General features: G+C 39.6%; 1 protein-coding gene across 2 annotated transcripts in view; it reads right to left on the minus strand.

Annotated features, from left to right (window-relative positions):
* Positions 1–19845, minus strand: part of cltca (clathrin, heavy chain a (Hc)) — a 32103-nt gene extending 12258 nt beyond the window's left edge. Inside the window, exons 1-10 of one of the 2 annotated variants that reach the window (XM_051078820.1) lie at positions 19532–19845; positions 10627–10834; positions 6756–7024; positions 6440–6601; positions 6233–6346; positions 5669–5842; positions 2520–2717; positions 2140–2340; positions 1460–1612; positions 411–533 (exon numbers count right to left, since the gene is read on the minus strand). In XM_051078820.1, coding sequence (XP_050934777.1) covers positions 411–533; positions 1460–1612; positions 2140–2340; positions 2520–2717; positions 5669–5842; positions 6233–6346; positions 6440–6601; positions 6756–7024; positions 10627–10834; positions 19532–19573 — 1644 coding nt within the window. In that variant the 5' untranslated portion in view covers positions 19574–19845. The remainder of the gene's footprint in view (positions 1–410; positions 534–1459; positions 1613–2139; positions 2341–2519; positions 2718–5668; positions 5843–6232; positions 6347–6439; positions 6602–6755; positions 7025–10626; positions 10835–19531) is intronic. The other variant, XM_018691622.2, reaches the window with a different exon arrangement.
* Between the last annotated feature and the right edge of the window lie 1053 nt (positions 19846–20898).

A 20898-nucleotide genomic window follows, 5' to 3' on the forward strand; every position in this document is an offset into this window, starting at 1 on the left:
AGAGGTGCATTTCCTTTATACTACAGGATATCGGAGGTTCACAGATGTTGGCATGTCATGTGAGTCAAATACTTTGACTTCAAAGAAGGTTTAAAGTCAATTTGTTAATTGCAGACTTGGGATGTGCAAAAGTCACAATGCTTATTTTTATGCAGAAAATTATAGTCAGGTCTCAAAAAATATAACCCACCCCACCCCACCCAGTGCTGCAGGGTAACCATTTTTGAACTCACTTATCTTTGTCAGTTTCAATAAGAGTAAAGCATAAATCTCAAGCTCTTTAGGAATGAGCTTAACCACTCTTAAAACAGCAGACAGCCAGCCTCTACATGTGTATAATTTGGAGGAACTTTATGAATATCCATGGATTTTTAAGGGACAGTTAGAAATCCCTACTTCATTCCTCTGACCTGTGTGATGTCAGCCAGTGGCTCTTCATCTTGGACCAGCATCTGGGCAAACTGCAGGCCTTGTTCTGGGTTGATTCGCATCACATTCCTCAGCAGAAAGATCCAGTCTGGAGTGTAGCCGACCTGGTAAAAAGAAAGAATAGATCTACTTTCTGCTAATTAAGTTTCTGGTCCATTGACAGGATCCAGCGATCCATGCTCTCATTCTAATTACACAGACTAGAAATAGACCAATATGGTTTTTTCAGGGCCGATACCGATTATTAGTAGTCAAGGAGGCTGATATTTGGAGCCGATATTCATTTGCAGTAAGAGCGAAAATATTGACGTCAAAATTTTGAATACAAATTCCAACACTTAACTTTGTTTAAATGCCTTTAAGTATATGTTTATTAAACAGCTTTTCAGATCTGCAACATGTTAAAGGTTTTTTTTTTATCTTAGACAATAGACATTTTTGTTTTAAAATTCTAACAGAAAGTGCAGGGAGCTCTCAGGCTCAGCAGCATGTCTTATAAAGTTAAATGAAAACTTAAACAAATAAATAGCTCCCTAAAGTTTTCTACAGTAAATAAAGAAACATATATCTGCTCTCCGGAGCTTCTCCACCCGGCAAAATTTTTTCTCCTCTCCGCTGTGTGTGAGAGCACTGTGCATGCACAGCTTTCACTGCTGATTGGCTGTTACCCGTGCCATGGCTCTGCGTGTAACCAATCAGATGATGCTGTGGGTGGGACAATGCTGGAGACAGAGTAGTGTCTGCAGACAGGGAGGCGCGGCTGCATCAGAGCCAAAATAACCCAGTTTTAAATTGATCTCTTATCGGCCGTCGGATTACAATAAAAGGCAGATGCCGATATGCATCAAAATGCCGAATATCGGCACCGATAATCGGTCTATCCCTACTTCAGACACACACGCAGGGAGTTAGTGATGGTTTTCTGTTCTGAAATTAATTTTCACATGGTGTGTCTTCTCTGTGTACTTTGTCATTTGGGATTCATCAAAACTAAAAAAGCTCAAATACTATGTCAGCCACACAGACATACCTTCTTGGCGTACAGGACAATCTTGGGGAACTGGCCAGTCTCTGCAAAGCACTGAATGACCTTGTTGGGGACATTGGCCCTCAGGTAGACACTGAGAGCCAGAGTGGGATCCACTGCCTTCACCAGGTCACCAAGTTCCTCTGAACACTCCAACTGAAAAGTAGGACATGTAATGTCAGCACTGGAACCGATTTAGAACTATTTTAAAACACATTCCTTTAATTTGTGGAAAACTTGTCTGTTTATATTTTGATATTTATACTGTGTTTTTTATACTGTACAAGTTACTTTTTACACATGTAAGAAAAAATAAATGAAACATGAACAAATACAAAAGGAGATCATGCTAAAATGAAGAAAATACATTGCATATATGGTAAATGTATGTACTACAAAAATATAGATCATAATACGCAAATATACTATAATATATACTGAATTTTAAATCTGTGAACATTTAAATATGCATGATATCACAGTCCCAATCCACAATTCTGTGGCTTACCATTAAGGCAGCTGTGAGCCACCTAAATGGAGGGTTTCTAGGGGAAATTTCAAAAACTCCTTACATAACAATGATCTCACATGATCCAAGATAACAGGAAAATCATGTACACAAATGGGCAGCTCAGGAAGAGCCTCTTCCTGTGAGTGAAAGCTGAGATGGAGATATGCAGTACCTTGTCTTCCTTCAGCCACTTCTCCAGAAGCTGCTTTCGTCCCTGCTGGAGGACGGGCCTACAGAGCTCCAGAGACTCAAACTTGTTGAGCTGGCCCTGGTCCAATAGGATACCAAAGTACTGCAGCAAGGGGGAGGTCTGGCCTGGCTGAGTTGGAACACTCTGGAAGCGACGGATGGTGTCTGGGGTTCGTAGGATACCCTGAGAGGGGAAAATTGATGGTGAGAACAGATCTCAACGACTGAGAAAAAACAAAATAAGTTGATGTAATCCAACACAATAGTCCAGGAATAAAATTAACCATGTGAATTTTTTATCACATTTTTGTTCAGACTACATCTGAAACCCATTGCTTAAGCCCACGCAAACAGGATGAGTACCTTTGGTGCATTGGCTGCCACCTTGGCAGCCTCAGAGTAGTTGCCAGCAGCAAACAGGTTGTTGAACTTGCGTGCGAAGAGCTCTTCAGCGCCAGCAAGGTTGTTGCGGACAGCTAAACGGAGAGCCAGATCTGGATTCTGCAGTACATTGGTGATGTATGGGATGATGTTTTCCTCTTCCACACACACAGACAGCACCTGTGTTACAGGGAAATACAGAGAATAATTCAGTACAGTGCATTAGAGATAAGGGTAACACTGTATAGTCATGCTGCCAGATTTTACCCTCTTTTTTGCATGAATCTGATGAAAAGTACCACATTTACACTGTTCTGTATTTGCTTGTAGCCAGTTCAGTATTATATACTACTGACTTTTGTCTTTTAGGTTGAGATTCATCAACATATTGCTTTGAAGCCAAGTGCAGTAAGGTATAGAGCAGCTCACTTTTATCACCGTACCAGCCACCTTATTTTTGCAAAGATCTGCGTTCATGATCCTCTGTAATATATAAAACATTAAGCCAGATTAAGTCAGATGTAATGCCCCCTTATCCCAAAACATTTAACAAGGCTCTGAATGGCTACTTTGATTGAAAAATGGCTACAGAGGGAGGAGCTCTGCAAACGAGTGTGTGATCTAGGTTAGAAGTAATGGTTAATCTTAATTTGAACTCATCTTAGATACATCTAGACCATGCTCACAAAAATCAACATGTTCCTTATTTACATCCTGTGCCAGAAATTAGCAGAGTCAGCACGCTCAATGAATGAATTCAACTGTGGGCAGTAGCATTAAACTCCATTAAACTCTGTCTGGCCTTGGGTTGTGGCTGCTGAATGCAAATGTTTTATTAGTGGGTCAGTGTAACGCATGGCTTTTGTGAGCGGTCTGGCAACAGAGAAAGAGAGAGGGGAGAGTGAGTCAAATGAAAAGAGCAGGATGGAGGAAAGGGGAGGGGGCTAAGGAGAAAGACTGCCAGTGTTGGCCCCTCTACAAACAAGCCCAGCAGGTCAGTGCCCCAGCTTTTAACACGGGTGAATAGACCTCATTCTTCCTGCCACCAAAGCAGGGTCACTTACTTACTATAATGTTGGTGGACTAATTGGAGGTAGTTGAAATAAAAACAGACAGAAAAGAGTGAGTAAAAATAGATCCCTAAGTGATTCTGTGTTCTACTCATTGTGTGGGTGTGGTGGATATAGGGAAAAGGATGCAACGTCTGAAAGAGATTAAAGGGATAACATCAAATTCAGGGATGATTATTAACAGAAAAATGTGAGCGAAAACAAACACGGTCTAGATAATGACCGAAGCCTTGCCTATTATTTTCTGCTAAAATGGTGATTAAAAAAATCTTCTGATCATTCAGGTCCGTATTTGAGGGACAAAATACAATGCTGTAAACATATTTAGCAAATCCCTTCAGTTTCTTACCCTATTTAATGTAATATGCCTTTTAAACACAATGATCAGAGTCTGATGGAAAAAAGAGACAAACCTGCCAACACAACTGCTCTGAACAAAGAGAGCATCCAGCATCAGGTGACACATGAGCTGTAGTATCAAGTGATACACTAGCCCAGACGCAAACACACACACAGAATAGTAAAATTGCAGGGCAGACATCACAGGTCTCTGCCATGCTGATGATGTGGAAGATAAGGTGGAGATCTGATTGGATGAGAGGTCCAGCTCTAAGAGGATTGAGGGCACCAGGCTGTGCCTCCCACTTCACATCATGTGCTAATAGGTGGTGGGCCCTTTTTTCCCTTTCTTGCTCTGCTGAGTTTTCTTTCACTTCTTTCCCTCTTCTGTCCCTCTCTGGTTTGCGGGCAGCAGTTCCTCTGCTGCTGTCATCGTTGGATGTCACTGTGAGGCCAGGTCTAGCACATACACACTGCCCATTCTGAGTCATGGTATCAAAGATCCTGATGCTCAGACTCACAAAAATTTACAGCTATGCCAATAGCTCCTGATAAAACAAACTGAGTTACAACCACAGGGATCGAAGCAATAACACTGGAGGGAGAGGTAACAGACACATCTAACGGTGTTTTTGCAGGAGACCAGGAAGGCAACAGAGTGGGGTTGTGACTACATTGATTTTTCTCACTACAGTGACAGGACAGCACACTCCTGTGGTTAACCACCATTTAGTTCTTCTAACTGATTCCACACAATTGATTTTTGTTCCAACTGAGTGAAAGAGATTTTTTTCAGAAGACTGATGTTCAGACTGTTTGCTTACCATTAACTTTGATCCAAGTAGTGTAATAGCACAAATATTCAACTACAACGTCTCTAAAATTTCAATCAACCTTTATGTAATTCTGAATTATTTCAGCAGCCCTTTATGGAGCATTCTTAACTGTTCTGAGCACCATTCACTTCTGAGCTTCCAGTGATCTGGTTAGCTTTTCTTTATGCGAGCCCTTATGCTGCTTGTTGACCAAAGACAGAAGTGGATCAATAGAAATGTATAGTAAAAGCATTGTAGTAATGTACTTCTGGTTATCAAGTTACCAATATTGTTGGCAACCAACCCACTCAACTTGGAGCACTGAGAGGCCTGAACAGTGGCCCGTTATCTCTCAGATCACTGCCTCTGTGTACGTGTTTCTGTGCATGTGTGTACACACATACACATACACACTTCACTGCCACAGCATACAGCGAGATCCGTCACTGCTTCAGATCAGCTTTCCTCTCCTCAATCAATAATTCATGCAGTGTGTGGCCTGGCTGGAACATTATTCATCAGCTGGCTGGATCCAGTTCTCCTTTCTGGTTCAGCTTTACAAAAAGAGTAAGACACAACCTGCTCCCCTCTCTCTGTGTGAAACACTACACTTTGGATTATTTATAAAGCCTTCTGGCAGAGTCTGGGCTTGCCTGATGACGACAGACAAACAAGGCAACAATGTTATTACCCCATGAAACTACAGATGTTTGATGTTGTGCTTGTCTACGTTCATTAACCTGTGTCAGATTTGGTGGTCCTGATGTGGGTGTGTGACAGAGGTTAGGTAGAATATTGAGTTTCATCAGCAAAATTTTACTTTAACGTTAAGAAGACTGAGCAGCCATGCTAAAGATCAATGTCATTTCCCTGAGGGCACAGGGCAAGCACTGGTTGACATTTTTACCTGTCCCTTCCTGTTGACGCCAATGATGCCGGAGGTGGCCTCATGCGGAGCAGTGACAAAGATGGTCTCTCCACTGATGCGGTTCATGTAGATGCAGGTGCCTGTCTCCAAGTCATACAAGTGGATGTAGCCATATTTGGTGATAAGGAAAACCACATCTTGCTTGGAGCTTATCTGGGAAAGGATGAGAGAAAATAAGTATGCATTGTGCCAATTAATCGAACTATTGTTAAAAAAAAAAACTCATGAGAAAATTAAGTCTATGTTATTGTCTGGAAATAAGGCGTTTCATTTTTCACATCACCTTGAAGCACCCAACAGGGCTCTTCAAAGAGACATTGAGACAAGTGAAGAGGATGAATAACACAGATGAATTAGTTTTATCCTTACAGGCTTCAGTGAACATGAACATAATATTGTCACACTTGTTTTCTCCTGTAAAGATACTGCACAGACACCACAGTTGATGTGAATAATTTACAAGTTTAATGTGGACCTACTATGGCAATCTATCAGTCTACCGATATTGTCTCATCTGAGCCAGGTGCTTAATTATGGACATACCTGCATGGCCACAGGGAAATCATTCTGGGCTTCTGGAGGGAAAAACACATCCACTGCTTTCTTTGGAAATGGCTGGTTGCCAGTTGGTGGAGTCCCGACTTCGATGATGTGCAACTGTGACAAAAGGAGAAAACAGACTCAGGGAGTTTTTCCAAGGATAGTGCCAATGACATCGGTTTCCCCCTATATATAATTCATATCAGTTACCTTTCCTCCAGCTTGGCCCCTGACAGCGAAGCAGAACAAAGTCGACTCCTCTGCATTTCCCTCCATCTTGAACTGGGCAAAGCTGGCAGCATGGCCTTCAATGGGCTGAGAAACTTTTCTATCAACAGAGTAGAGCTGCATAGCTCCTACCACCCGATTTTGCTGAAAAAGCAGCACATATAAATAAGTAGAAAAACAAAACTGGTTAACCGGTCCTAAAGGTAAAGCTTTGCATCTGTGCTTACTTATGAATGCAAACAGGCTACCTACTGCCTGAACTCAATATACTGCTCAGAAGACTTGAGCAGCAAATTACCTGGGCTGAGATACCAATGAGCAGGAGCCATTTCTGCTTGGCGTCAGTGCGGTAGTTGATGATCTGGCAGCCCGCCAGACTGGAGTGGCGGTCAAAGACTTTCACAGGCTGTGAATCACCCTCCATGCTCCAATGGTAGACGGCATTGTCAGTCACAAGTGCAACTGTGTTAAGGGAGATCCACTTCCAGAAGGTAACATCGTCTGTCATGGTGTGTGCCTTCATCTTGCTCTTCATCTCAATGTTGAAGATCTGAAGGGTTTTGGCAGCTAAAGGTGGGGGAGAGATGGGGCAGGAGCCAAGCCCCAGAAAATGTTATAGCTTCTGAAAGGATGTCTACAAACACACACAAACATTCATAGAAAAAAAAGAAAATACCAAATTTTAATAGAAAAGGGAGATTCAAATTTGAAATATTGGTAGTCATGGCACAGAGAACATCAGGCAAGGATGCCATGACTGAGAGATAGGGGACGCCATACATGCTGTAGTCGGAAATTGTGTTGTATGAAGTGTAGTGAGACGGGCATAGAAAAAATACAAGTGAATTAAATTTAGACCTACTTAGAGGCTACACAAGACATCATTATTTCAATTGATGGTGCTTCAAGCATGTCAATTTTTCTATTCTAAATGCTATTGGTACGTTATGAATTGGCAAGCCAACACAAAACTGTAGAGTTGCCCTAATGCCAGATGCGTGCCCTTTGTGGTCTGTGGTTGTGGATGACTGAACACATGCATACCTCTTCCTTAACACAAAACTGAGGAACACAGATTAATAAACAATATTTGACTAAAATGACCATGAAAGATGTTTTATAAATGTACTTGGTATGTGTCATATATTGTTATATCCGACTACGTGGCCCACCCCATCAAATGAACAGCCTTCATAGGGAGAAACAAAGCAGACAGAGGGTAGGAGCAAGAAACAAACAACTCACAAAAAAGGCCAACACATCTGCATCTGGGCCAAATAGTCAAACAGTGGAGTACGACAGATAAACATACACGTAGCGGCACAATTAAGGGGGAAGGGTACTTTTCAACAACTGTCACAGAAAAGGTTTCCAATAATGATTATGGTTGATTATCTACAATTGAAGTTAAAATATGTTTTGTGATATCTGGTTAAACAGACCAGACACTAAATGTTTAAAAAAGGTTCACTCACCTGCAATTTTTTTTTTTGTTTTATTAGTTAGGGTTAATTTAGTGAGCTAAAGCTTTATTATGAAGCAGTGTGACTTCCTTGTTTGTTCATTATTCAATACTTATCAACAAAGTGAGAAAAAGCAAAGACCAATGCGTTAGCACAACCGTCAAGATCAATTTGCCATTACTAAGCCATTGAATCACAGAACAATAAGCGGTGTGGCGAATAGACCACTTGCAGCGGCAGCCAAATTTTAAAGAGCAAGCAAAGGGATTTTTAATTGAATAATGATCAGTTGCTGGAGGTGTGTGCGCATTGTGTCTATCCTTCAGACGTGGTTACATGAAAAGGTCAAGGCTTGATACTGTCACAAGACGAGGTCGGCTGAGAGGCATCATTATGGTAGACTGAGCAGGGAAGACAGTCGGGGTAGAAAGAGGGAGGAAGGGTCTATGCTGACCCTACGCTGTATTATTAGTGAGGAACAGACAGGTACTACAACTCTAACCAATATGAATATGAAGCTCTCTACAGCTGCCTGTTAATTGTTCCATCATCCACCATCAGTTTATGTCTGCTGTGAATGATGAGGAATGTGCATCACTCAGGTGCGACATTTTCAGAGCTGTCCTAATCAGACCCCATTTACTTCAATATAATATGTGTATTTATTTATGTATTTGCTGTGTGGCATTTAACCAAGCAAAATAGTGTGTAGAAATGCAACTACTATAATGTTCACTTCTGCTCATGTCGGTCTGTCACATGTTTCTCAGCAATGAGCTAAAACTCTATAAAAGTTCAGCACACAGTTTATAACTGCACACTGTACCACATCCTCAGCAGAAGACAATCAGCAAAGAAAGTTTGTTAAAGGTTGACTAATTTAATCATTTGAATTTAACAGGATGAGAGCCAGTTTCATATAAATACATCCTATCACAATTCCTTTTACCATAAACAAACCAACAAAAACTACATTCTACCATTGTACCTCAGACCACACTGAAACTTACTAATGTTCAATTGGTATATTTAACTGTAATCAACATATTCAAGCCCAGTTAAATGGTTTACAAAGTCGCACAAGTAAAATTCACTGGGATGAACCATGTGCTCATATTAATGCCCTAAGGATCATTATAAACCATCAAAGTAATATAGTAATTTTACAAGTAAACCTCAAGGACAAGGGGGTCTGAGACATCCATTCATTTCATAATGTACAAACTGTGACCACAGGGAGATTGATTAGCCAAAAATCCTTAAACACAAGCTGTTTGGCTCGTAAAATGTTATTTTAATAGTTGGGTAGGAGTAAGGCCATGAGCTGAACACAGACAGATGGACACACAAGGGTGTTGAGCTCTTGGATCTGTTGAAAAGCAAGTACTGTTTAACTCTTAATGGTGATCATATCTAGAACTACTTTTCTAATTTTTACACCCCAACAAGCTAGCTTCATGGGTTATTCAAAGTCTCTTCCTGACCCGATTCACTCCTCATCTGGGACTACTTGTGATAGAAAGATATAACATCAGGAATATGTAAAATCAAATCAATGCTGCTATCAGATTGTTTTGCCATCAGACCTCCCACACAGGACGCAACTCAAGCATTAAGTCTCTAGTAGGAGGAACAAAAACTAATCTTCAGTCCTTAGTATAGAGGACCGTTTATTAGAAATTAATTAATTGATAAACATAAAACACAGCTGGGAAACAGGTGAAACAGTGAGTTTGGGTAATTACAACTGCACACAGATGGAAGAAGACATGGATTTCAAAATGGAAACTGAAGAAATGTGAATTAAAATGAAATCATTTTACCCATAATATTACCACATATCAAATGGGTTCTAAATCACTTGTACATATAATAAAAATGATGGAATGCCAGCAAGCTATAAGGCTGTGAAAGCCAAATCCTGTTTACGAAGAAATATTTTCAATGGCCTAGGATGTGGAAAAAGTTTGAAACAATTATCTTGAAATCAGTTAGAAAATATGGAAAATTTCAAAAACTAGGCCATTAACTTATAGGCTTTAAGAGCATTGTACCAAAACTTTTGTTTATAGTGTACAGTAGCACACAGTGGTAGAGAAGATATTGTCAACTTTTATCACAGTAGTCTGTTTACTGCAGAGGGCAATAGCTAATGAGATAATTTTGAAAGTGTGCAATTAGTTCAAAAATACTGTCTTGAAAACAGGATTTTACTTCCACAATGAAGTAGTTAAATTTCAACTCACCGTCTGCAAACACATAAGAAAGCAGTAAAGTAAAAAAAAAACAAAACAAAAAAAAGAACACAGAAAAGACAAAAACAAAAACAACAAAAAAGTCAAAGCAATCATGGATGCTGAACAAAAAGAATAAAAATATGCTATTTTGAATATTTACAGGACAAATGTTTGGAAACATACATGTTGGCCACTAAAAACTACTTCATAGTGGAAAAACTAAAATAGCTGGATGTGTATGAACATAAATAGATGAAAATAATTTTTAAATACTCTTCATTATTAAATGGATAGTGTTGCTATGTTGACCAAACATGTCAGAGCTGAATTCTGCAGGCCCCTTACAGGGGGTTAGCTGAAATAAAACACTGATTTAAGATAATGCAGTTCTCTCTCATTTTCCTTGGTAATACCTATAATACTGATTTAGAGAATTTTCTTTCTCTGTAATGCAAATCCACTACCGTACCTTTAAGTGCAATGACCTTGCTGGCTGGATTCATTATGGCGCTGTCAGCTGAAATGGGCCTGCGGATAGGTGTATTGGGATCAGCCAGGTCAATGATCACCACCTGAGTCTGCTCGCCCACCTTCTCCCGGACACAGATGAACTTGTCCGATTCCATGGTGAGGGTGCTGAAGCCTATGTTGGCTGGATTGATCCCTAAGTTTTGGAGCTATGAGAAAAGGGAAAAAAAACAGGAAGTTAGGCTGAAGAGAAATGGCCAACAAGAGCTGCAGTTAAATAAGACATCATTTGCAAAGATAATATATGACAACAACAATGAGATCACATTCTTTTTGCCACAATCCCCCATTCAGGCAGTCATTTGAGAAGAGGCAGTTCAATTGCACTCCAAACTAGTGCAGTATTTCCCAAGAGGAGCTAGGGCAACCATGTGGCAAAATAAAGGGGGGAGAAATAAACATATTTGTCAGACAACAGGAAGTAACTTTCAAGTGTTGCAGTGAGGAGGCTTTAGAGCTCCAGTTGCTTTGTTAACATTGCATATTATAATCATGAACAGTCAAATTAATCAAAATCTCTGGTGTTGACCAAACAACAACAGTGTCCAATAAAAAGGTTCTCACTCTCTGCTCAGCTGCTTTGCACTATTAAAGCCAGCCAATGAGATCACCACGCCTGACACTGACCAGCACTTTGGACACATGGATCTCATCACAACAGTTAGAGAGATGGGCTGGATGGAGAGCTCATCCAATGCCAACTTTTCAAAGAATGGGCAAAAGACAAAACTACAACCCTATTACACAACAATATAGTCACACTGAAGTCAGACCACTAGCAACTAATCTGGTCTGACTTCTTGCAACTGTTGCATTTGGTCCAGATGCAGTTTGTCATGACTACATGTACCTCTATCACTGCATGAAGAAAATTTTGCCCCAACACCTGTCCTGACAATCAGTTGTGCTTTATGATGTGTGATTTTAAACTAAATGACATGAAATGCTAATTCCAATCCAAAGCAGGGAGCAATCAACCAAAGAAAGAAATCTTGCTGGTGAGGCAGCACAACAATGTGATACAGGACATGAAGAGATTTAACCTGCATTAAAAGAGTGAGACTAGAGGTGAACTGCTCTGCAGCACATTTCACCAGTAATCTCTGCAGCCCAGCTTACTGCCAAGACTGGAAACAGGGCATCCTGCCTACCTCACACAAACTCTCAGCACTACTGAGGGAAGCCACACTAGATGGCTATTTCAGAACAGCTCTGGGCAGGACAGTCAAGACTGGTACAAGAGCAAACCACGTGGTTACATTTCTAGTATCAAACTACCACAAATCAAATGTCTAAACAGTGACACTGGAGATGGAAAATGACAAAATGTAAATCAGTTCACAACTCCAGTGTCTTCCTGCTAACCAACTGCAAATGGCAAAGCTGTTATGAAGTAAACCTGAAGGAAATGAAACTACCAGAGACATTTCCCATAGGCCACGTATTGCTGTTGCAACTTCCTCTACTGTCGCAAGTCAGTAATACACCACAGTTGTACGAATTCCATATAACACATAATTTCCTGATCAAACTTGAATGGCTGTGCATTGTGTGACTGTGAGATTGTTTTTCATATGCCACAGACCTGAAGTGAGTAATGTTGAACATTTACAAACAAAAGAAATAAGTCTATGAAAATACAATTCATTGTGAAGCAAAACATTATCAGTCTGTTGACTGTCTTTATTCAAGACTGCAAAAATCTCTTTAAGTTGTTTTTTGTTGTTGTTGTTTTTGTTATTTGATTTTTAATTATTAATTTATTTTACAAGGAGTTCTGTATGCATTTCTGTATACATATAGAGGCACAAATCGGAGAAAATTTCTCTTTGGTAGGAAGCGGTACTTAGAGGTTTACTCATGATAATCACTAAATAATCATGATAAAATTACATAAAGAAATAAAGGCCATTTAGCTACTGATATTCGCTCAACAAGGAAATATTAAACTCACATTCTAATGATCTGTGCTCTGATGACAGCGTTATTTAACCAGATGTAAAAGTTAGCAGATTCACTATTTGTGACCCCCTAATTTATTTTTTTAAAATGTCAAGAGTAGTTTTATGAACACAAGTTGGACCTCTGCCAGGGAGCCTATTAGGTTTGCCAGCCACAGCCACAGCTGACCCATGTTTGGTAGTGAGTGCTCATTTCAAGGCTTGCTAATGATAAACGGTGCCTAACTGTCCACAATTTGCCACAGTTGACTCCTAATCAGCAAACACAAACCACAGTTCCAGGAATTGCTCAACGAAATGGGAACACCTTTTATCAATGACAGGACACACCCTCCCCACAGCCCTGCTCCACCCACATTCTTTCACCAGTGAGTAACCTAGTTCCCCTCTCAATGACATTGCGGTAAGTGACCTTACAGAACAAGTGTTACTACTAGCTCTGAGGAAAGAACTGAAAACTGATCTGAAGCAAGCTTTCAGCCCAGTGACATTTTTTATTGCTGCAAAGGGTGACATCATACAGTAAGATCGCTGCAGCTTCCATGCCTCTTATCATTGCCTTTGTCCAGTACAGAAGCCTTGTTTACTAAGGCAACATTTATTCAAACACTGGACAAAGGGAAAGGGCCCGCAGAGGGAACACATTTTTAAATATAACTGTTCTCAGCAGTAAGTAGTGGTTTGCTTTATCAGAACACTATAAAAGCTACCATGTCTCCTAAAATAGACATATTGAACATGGATTTAACTAAGATCACTCTTCACCCCATGCAGTGGTTTTGAGATCTAAGACTGTGAATTAACTTTCTTGAAATCAATTCTCTAATATCAGAAAACCAGACAAAGACATGTCCACTCATTAAGCAGGCAAAGGAGGGTTATCCCTCTGTTATTACACAATAGTTTTCTAGACAGATTTAAGTGTCTAGAAAACTCTCTCTCTCTCCCTACCGTCTGTCATCTATTCTGGGATCAGCAGGAAGTCCTTTCATTCACAATGAAATGCATTTGTAAAACAGGAAACACAGGCACAGCCTAATCATAATGAATATGTTACCTCTGTTTCTTGAAATAAACTACAACAAATACAGACAGATGTTGCACGGCTGTAAGATGGACCACACCACAGTCTGGTTTGTCAGACTGGTTTTCTATGGAAACCGTGTAGTAAAACACTGCTCTAGGCTAATGGTGCTGTGACATCAATGAGCAGGAATTTGGGTGAAAGCAGGTCAAACCAGTGGAGCTACAACCAAAATGGAAAATCATTTAGTCGTTTAGGCTGGCCTGCTCTGGCCTGGTGCTACTGTGTTTAGCCTAGAGGATAGCACAAGCTTTGATGGGCTAGCCCAAAACCTTCCAAATTCATGAACAACTAATTAATACCAGGTCTGTGAGAGGAGAGCACAAGAGAGACAGACATATTTCAGGGAGGAGTGAGAGCATCACGTATACTCTGAGACAATCAACAAATACTGTGTGTTAAGAAGTTTAGAGATGAACTATTAATCAAAAAATTGGAACAGACTCAATTTAGAAGACTACCAGAAGGCTAATGTTATCACCAATGTTACAGTGCGAGACACAGTGACTCACAATTACACTATGTATTACTATCATTAACTTCAACTCACTTTCCGAACTGTGTTTTCAATGACATAGCATTATAGTAGAGCATGTCCCAAATTAGTGTCCCTGCAAGGCAATATTTTGCACTAGAGACAGTGAGCAAAACTGTCATGCCATGTTAGCCTCACTGAAACCTCCCAGGTTAATGTCAATCAATAAAAAACAGAGGTCACTAGATTTCCTGGAATTTTATCAAGACATTGTCAGGAAATGAGTCCCATCTTTTGTTACCTCATTGGATGCTTTATTGAGGAGTTACTGCAATTACACCAATCAATCAAATTAACATGACAATCTACTACCGGAGGCAAGAATAAGATAATATGACGACTTCTGATAAAGAATGTCCTGGCTGACACTTTTTTACAACATACTAGTAAGTAGTAAGTATGTATCAAGAAATATAAAAATTCCCTAAGAGAATATTCATTTATTTGAATATCTTTGTATTTTTCTTTACCACGTGGATTCTTAAAAGTGTCCCTGCAACTGGTGCGATACATCACTCATCTATCTGATATGGATCCCAAAATCAATGACATTATTTTTATGCAACTCCTGCTCAATACAAATAACTGATACATCATATAGCCCTAGTGAGGATGTTTTCTTCCTAATATGGGTCATTCAGCTCAGAGAACACTGTGCTCTCTAGTAAGGAAACTAAGTCAAACTGAGTTAACTCCATTAAAAGCCATACATTTGAGCTGATGGTTGCAAATGAATTTTACAGAGGTAAAGAATTAGCCAGCAGATTTGAACTACTCATAATGACCCAAAGGGAATACCAGCTGTTGATTTAACTGCTCTTCCTTCAAAGCAAAGTAGAATCTTGCTCAGCAAAAAAAGCAGTGTGTGTCCTGCACATATAAAGTTCAAGGCAGGGCAGGGAAGGATGTGCTATGTAATGTGCTGAGGCTTGCAGCACTTCATTGCAATGCTCCACAACAGGAAACCAGGGACCCATTGTCTACTAGGACTGAAACAACAGGCTTTCCCAGTGCTGCCTCCTCCACTACCATGTGACAGTGGCAGGGGACATGTGACCAGCCCAGGGGTGAGGAGCAAGAGTGCTGCCTTTACTGATAAAGTGACGGGGGAAAAGAAGGAAGGACTGCATGGATTTCTGAGGGCCATCCATCTCCACTCCAGGCCAGATCTGCTGAGGTGGATTTGGGAGTGCAGTTTCCTTTTTCTCCCAAATGCACTCTTTATCTTACATTTAGACAGAGCTGCAGAATGTCAAGTGTTCAGCAGATCTGTATCCTCACCACCCTGTCACGAGATCTTAGCTGGTCAGTGACTAGGACAGTTCAAAGTGTAACATGCAAACCTCGTAAGGTGATATTTAGAGAGCATGGTACAATAAACTAATGCCCTTCCCACCATCTGGAGATGTAAGGGTATGTGCCAAACTGAATTTACTATCAAACACCACTGAAAATAAATCTGAATTATGTGGATTTAGTCTGCCATCCCTGAGCCATTTTCTAGTGCTCAGGGAACTCAATCCTTTCTCAGACCACAAACATCTAATTTAAAGCAACCAGCAACATTTATTGGAATGAACATGAGAACCAATAAACACACTTTTTCCTAACCCTTGTCCCATATTTGCAATCTGGGCCAAATGTGTAAATTTTGAGACACATTTGGAGACTGCCTACAAAACGTAAACTACATGTTCCACATATAACAAAAGGGTTATTGGTGGGTGTTTTGTATTTGTTTTAGCTGGGATATTTAAACTGATGACATGTTTAGTAAACATAAAGGGCTACAGTGTATACTAACATCCATGTCCGCACAGAGAGTAAATTAACAGTTTCTCAACATATAATTATGGAATCATATGTGAAACACTGTGTTGAATTAACACACAATTTAATAAGCTTAAGATTTTGGAACCATAGCACCAATAAGCCCCTTGGCATTAGGTGCTGCTCATAGTATGTGAACGTCATTCATTCATTCATTCAAAAGTCATTATAGATATTTCCAGTTCGCCTGATGTTAAACTGTTTTACTATGTGTACAGCTGTTGATAGATACCATAACTGCTAAAATCCTAATGTTAGCCATTCCTACTCCCAGGATAAGCATATAAAACAAGAAAGATGTGAGGTACATGCATTTTACTTGACACTTGAGCAATTAAAGTTCTTTAACTGGAGTCTACACTACACTATATAAATGGATGATATATAAAAATGCAAGCTATGCAAGTTGACCGGATGACAGAGGACACACAACTGCAGAGCTTGAGGGAAAGGGAGGGTCAGAGAAGGAGAGAGAAGACCAGGGTAGCTGCTTGATTTTTATGCTGGTTCTGTACATTAGCTCTCTACAGTCAGTCCTGCAGTCCTACAGTCCTGCAGAAAATGTCAATGTGATAATTGTCTGTCTAAGCCTTAGTTTTAAAAAAAGAGTGGGATACAACAAAATCAGCACTTATGTATTTCAACATATTTGTCCATGTCTACTCCTCAACGCCATGTAGCAATAGACTTGTGCACAACTTATCATTAAGATGATCTATCATTTATAATATCTTGATGAGAGTTTTATCACAATTTTACCACCATTTGATTAAATGGGCATATAATAAACTTATCTCCCCAGCATGAGAGACCAACTAAAAACCAGTCCCAGTGAATTTATCACATTAATTTGTTACAGTAAACTTTTTAAGACTGTCAGAGTGATGTAAAACTCAAAGTGATGACGCATTAGTTCAGTTAGGGGGATGAAGTGACTGCACAGTGAAAAAGTAGTATGTGAACCTGTTTTGCTGAGCCTGCATATTGTCATAACTCTGTGAAAAATCATGACAGCACCATTGCTGATATTGGTTTGGATCAATGCAGGATCATGTGACTCTATTGTACCAATAAGCTAAATTCCTTCCTGTTTCCTGGGTGCCCTTGTGAGGAGCCCTGTCAGCATCTTATAGTACCTAACAAACTGGCAGCCATACAAGATTAATGTATAAACTCCTCAGGGAAAAATTCACAAATAAGTCAACACAAAAAGGAAAACATATTTGGCATCACTGGTGTAAATGTAACAGCTTGTGCTGGTCTATATTTCAGTTCATATCATCCAGCTCCAATATTCTGCATGATCTGCTCAAGTGATGCATGCTGTGAAACATGCATGAAACAGCATATGCAGGTCATGCATTAGTGATAGTTGCTGGAGATCCCTTGGGAGTTGATTATTCACACAAAATAACTTGTGACATGCAAATGACACAAATCAGAGAAAGTATACTTCTGTTACAGCTTGGCACTACAGTAAGAACTACAGTGCAGTACAGTAAGTAAGCAAGTAAGTAAATAATATCCAATAATATCCAAGTTATTGCATTATTATGTAAATATGTGCATAAAAGTGAGGCATATCAACAACTATGAATGAGAAGCTAATTGAAGTTCCGTATGAAATTTTTTTTTCCAACTGTAATGCACACTACATACTGTAATTCACCACTTCTGTATTGCCCTCTCTTTTCACTCCCACTCCTGCAATCAAGATGATTTAACAAAGAAGTCAAAAATCATTCCATAATAATTTCATTGTAACTGCATGCACAAAAGACCTTTGCATAACTTTGTGAAGTTCAGCCCCCATACAATCTTTTGTGATAGGCCTACATATTAACTCATCAGCTTCTTTCACATAAACTTAGATGGCAATAATACAGCGTGTTGAGCTACAGTGTGCTTTTTTTGTTTTAAACAAAAAAAATACAAATACATGAAACCGCAAACAAAAGTCTAATAATAATCTGAGCATAGCATCCACCTGTCTAAAACAAAAACAGCAAAGTACTGCACCCTCCTAATCTAACAACATCTGTAAATAGGGTGATAGTTTCGATAAGTCCAGATTCAAGCTGAGCTTTCACTCTGCAATACAATGAATGTCACAGTCAACTCCAGTGGTACTAACCTTGACCTCTGACCTCTCCTCAGGGATCAGTGTCAAAACACTGCTACTCTTACTAACTGTTCAGAGGACACAAAGCCTCACAGAAATCAAGGAAAACTGTAGAAATAACAAGAACAACTCAGATCACAAGTGAACTGCAAAGACACACTTTCAAAGACATCTGTCTCATTATGCTGAGAGGCACAAAGCTTTTTGTTTAGGTAAGGCTAGAAAACAAATACAAAGACTGAGTACACAAATGATTTTCTTCAAGCTGAGAAGCAGACAGATCACATTTCTAATTTGAAGCTTGGCTGAAGCACTAAAAGTCACTATGTTTTATTCATTACATACTGAAAGTCAGTTCTCCAGACTGAATCAGTTTTATTGGGGTTATAGTAAAGGTGTGGCCATTTAAACCATGAAGTAAGCAGAAACTAGCTCAAACACAGAAAACACCGGTTTGCCTAGTAAGACAAAAATATGTGATACCACCTTCATTACTGCCAAATCAAGGGATGAGTCTGCCTCTCAGACAAGAGAAACAGAATTAAACAGAAACAGAAGTCATTCTCAGTGAATGTTTGAGCCTCGGCCAACTTTGGCTAAGTCTTTCAACATGGGGAGTCGGATAGTTATCTGACAAGCCAACGCACCACATGACCGTTTCTACAACCTACCAACGTGACACCCTCCAGAGGTCGGATAGTCACTTTCAAAGTAAACGAACAATGCATATATTAAGGCATGTCAAAGCCATACAAATAACTGGCAAACCTGAAATATTTTGATTTTTTATTTAGCTGTCGACGTACAGTACATGGCAGATGGTGTACAGATTTAGATTCATTCATGCCAGTTCAGGTAATAAGATAATGACAGTCTTTAGTTTATGATTGTTTCAACAATCAGCCTAATCGCAACATTGACAGTGACCATATGTATTGTAACAGTATGTAGTCCGAGAAAACGAATACTTCACAGAGAATGTTTTCATGGTCGATATAACTTGGGCTGGGTTGGGTTAACACACCGTTTCTGATTACAACTTGATAGCAATGTGTATATACCTTCTGGTTTTGAGTTGTAGACTTTTGTCATTTCCATCATGAATAAGGGTGGCTAGTCAAACTGTTAGCAAGAAGGCTAGATGCTAACGAAGATAAACGTCATCCACCCTGCCAAGCTAGTTAGCATAGCTTGCGAAAGCTAACTTAGCTTGTTAGACTTTGAAAAGTCTCTGAAGCCATTTAGAATCTCATATTAATTACGACTGAAAGACAAACTTTATCTAACAATTTAACCATTCATTCATCAACATACCTGCAGGTGCTCCTGAAAGCGAATAGGCAGGATCTGAGCCATGGCGGTTCCTCTCTCACTCTCCTCCGGTTTCTTTTAATGCTAACGAACTACGGCTTCTTCTCTCAGATCCTAGCCAGACAGCCAGGGAGCCTCTAGTCTAAAGTCCAAACTAATTAATTCTAAGTCTTGTTTAAAACGTGCTGTCGGCGTGATGGTACTTTTTAAATCGTCCCTTAACTGTTTACTTGCGGGCTTCCCCTAGCTAACAACTGACTGCCACTACACCGACTCCCTGGACCTGCAATGGCGGTGGAGGTTGGTCAGCAGAGAAAACATCCCGGAAATGGAAGTGCACTCAATAAGGCGGATGGATACGGAATCACTTTTTTTAAAAGTGTATTATGCCCTGTATAATTAATATTTCTTTTGCATATTTACAATGTTTAATATTATCTTTGAAATACCAAACAGCAAAACCATATTTTAACATAAAAGTATATAAGAACAAATGTAAAAGTGGAACTACTTCTTCCTATTCGCCCTTTGATTTTTGCCACATCATTCGTCTTTGTAAATTAACGTCATTCCTACGCGTTGTACACTTGTTCCTCTCAGCCAATCAGGTCACTCTGTACAAAAGCCAGAAATTCAACTTTTTCCGGACTTCAAGTCTTCTATTCAGCATCTATTCTATTTTCGTTGGTTTTGTATGTTCACGGTAATTTTTTTCTCATGATCATATATCCTTGATTTATTTACCTTTTATTTTTTATCGCACATTTCTGGCAATTATACTATGTATTTAGCATGACCAATTTTAAAGGGATGAACTTTCACTTGTGTTGATGATATGGACACATGCTGCTGTCAAAATGCCGGTAACAGACCATTTGAATGTTCATGAATGTGTGCATGCAGCATGTGTATGTGTTAGTATTCCACTATATATACTGTAGCATTTTTTTAATACATTTTTTTTAACGTTTCTCACGACACAAGTAGAAAAGTAGACAGATTCTTCATACTGACACAGTTCCTGTACAGCACTCTAAGAGAGAATATAACAAATGCATTGTTGTTTGTGTTTTCTGAAAACTATTTATTTTCCAATGCAAAATGCCTGCCCAGTTTATTTTCTCAAGCCAATCCGAGAAATATAAATTATAGGCTCCAAGGTATAACATAATGACATCCTCATCAAAGTCTATATGCAGTATTTGCATGTTTTTGGACAACATCGTGCAATATGTTTTGGGTGGAGTGTGAATTCCAGTGATCACTTCCCCTTTTTACATCCACAATTTCTGTTGGCAGAGGATGTAACCGTATTGCTCAATGTAAAACTGAATGTTGGGAAAGGCAACTCTCAAATGAGCTGACCTCTT

The sequence above is a fragment of the Lates calcarifer genome, linkage group LG20 (assembly GCF_001640805.2).
Source record: "Lates calcarifer isolate ASB-BC8 linkage group LG20, TLL_Latcal_v3, whole genome shotgun sequence".
Lineage (NCBI taxonomy): Eukaryota > Metazoa > Chordata > Actinopteri > Centropomidae > Lates > Lates calcarifer.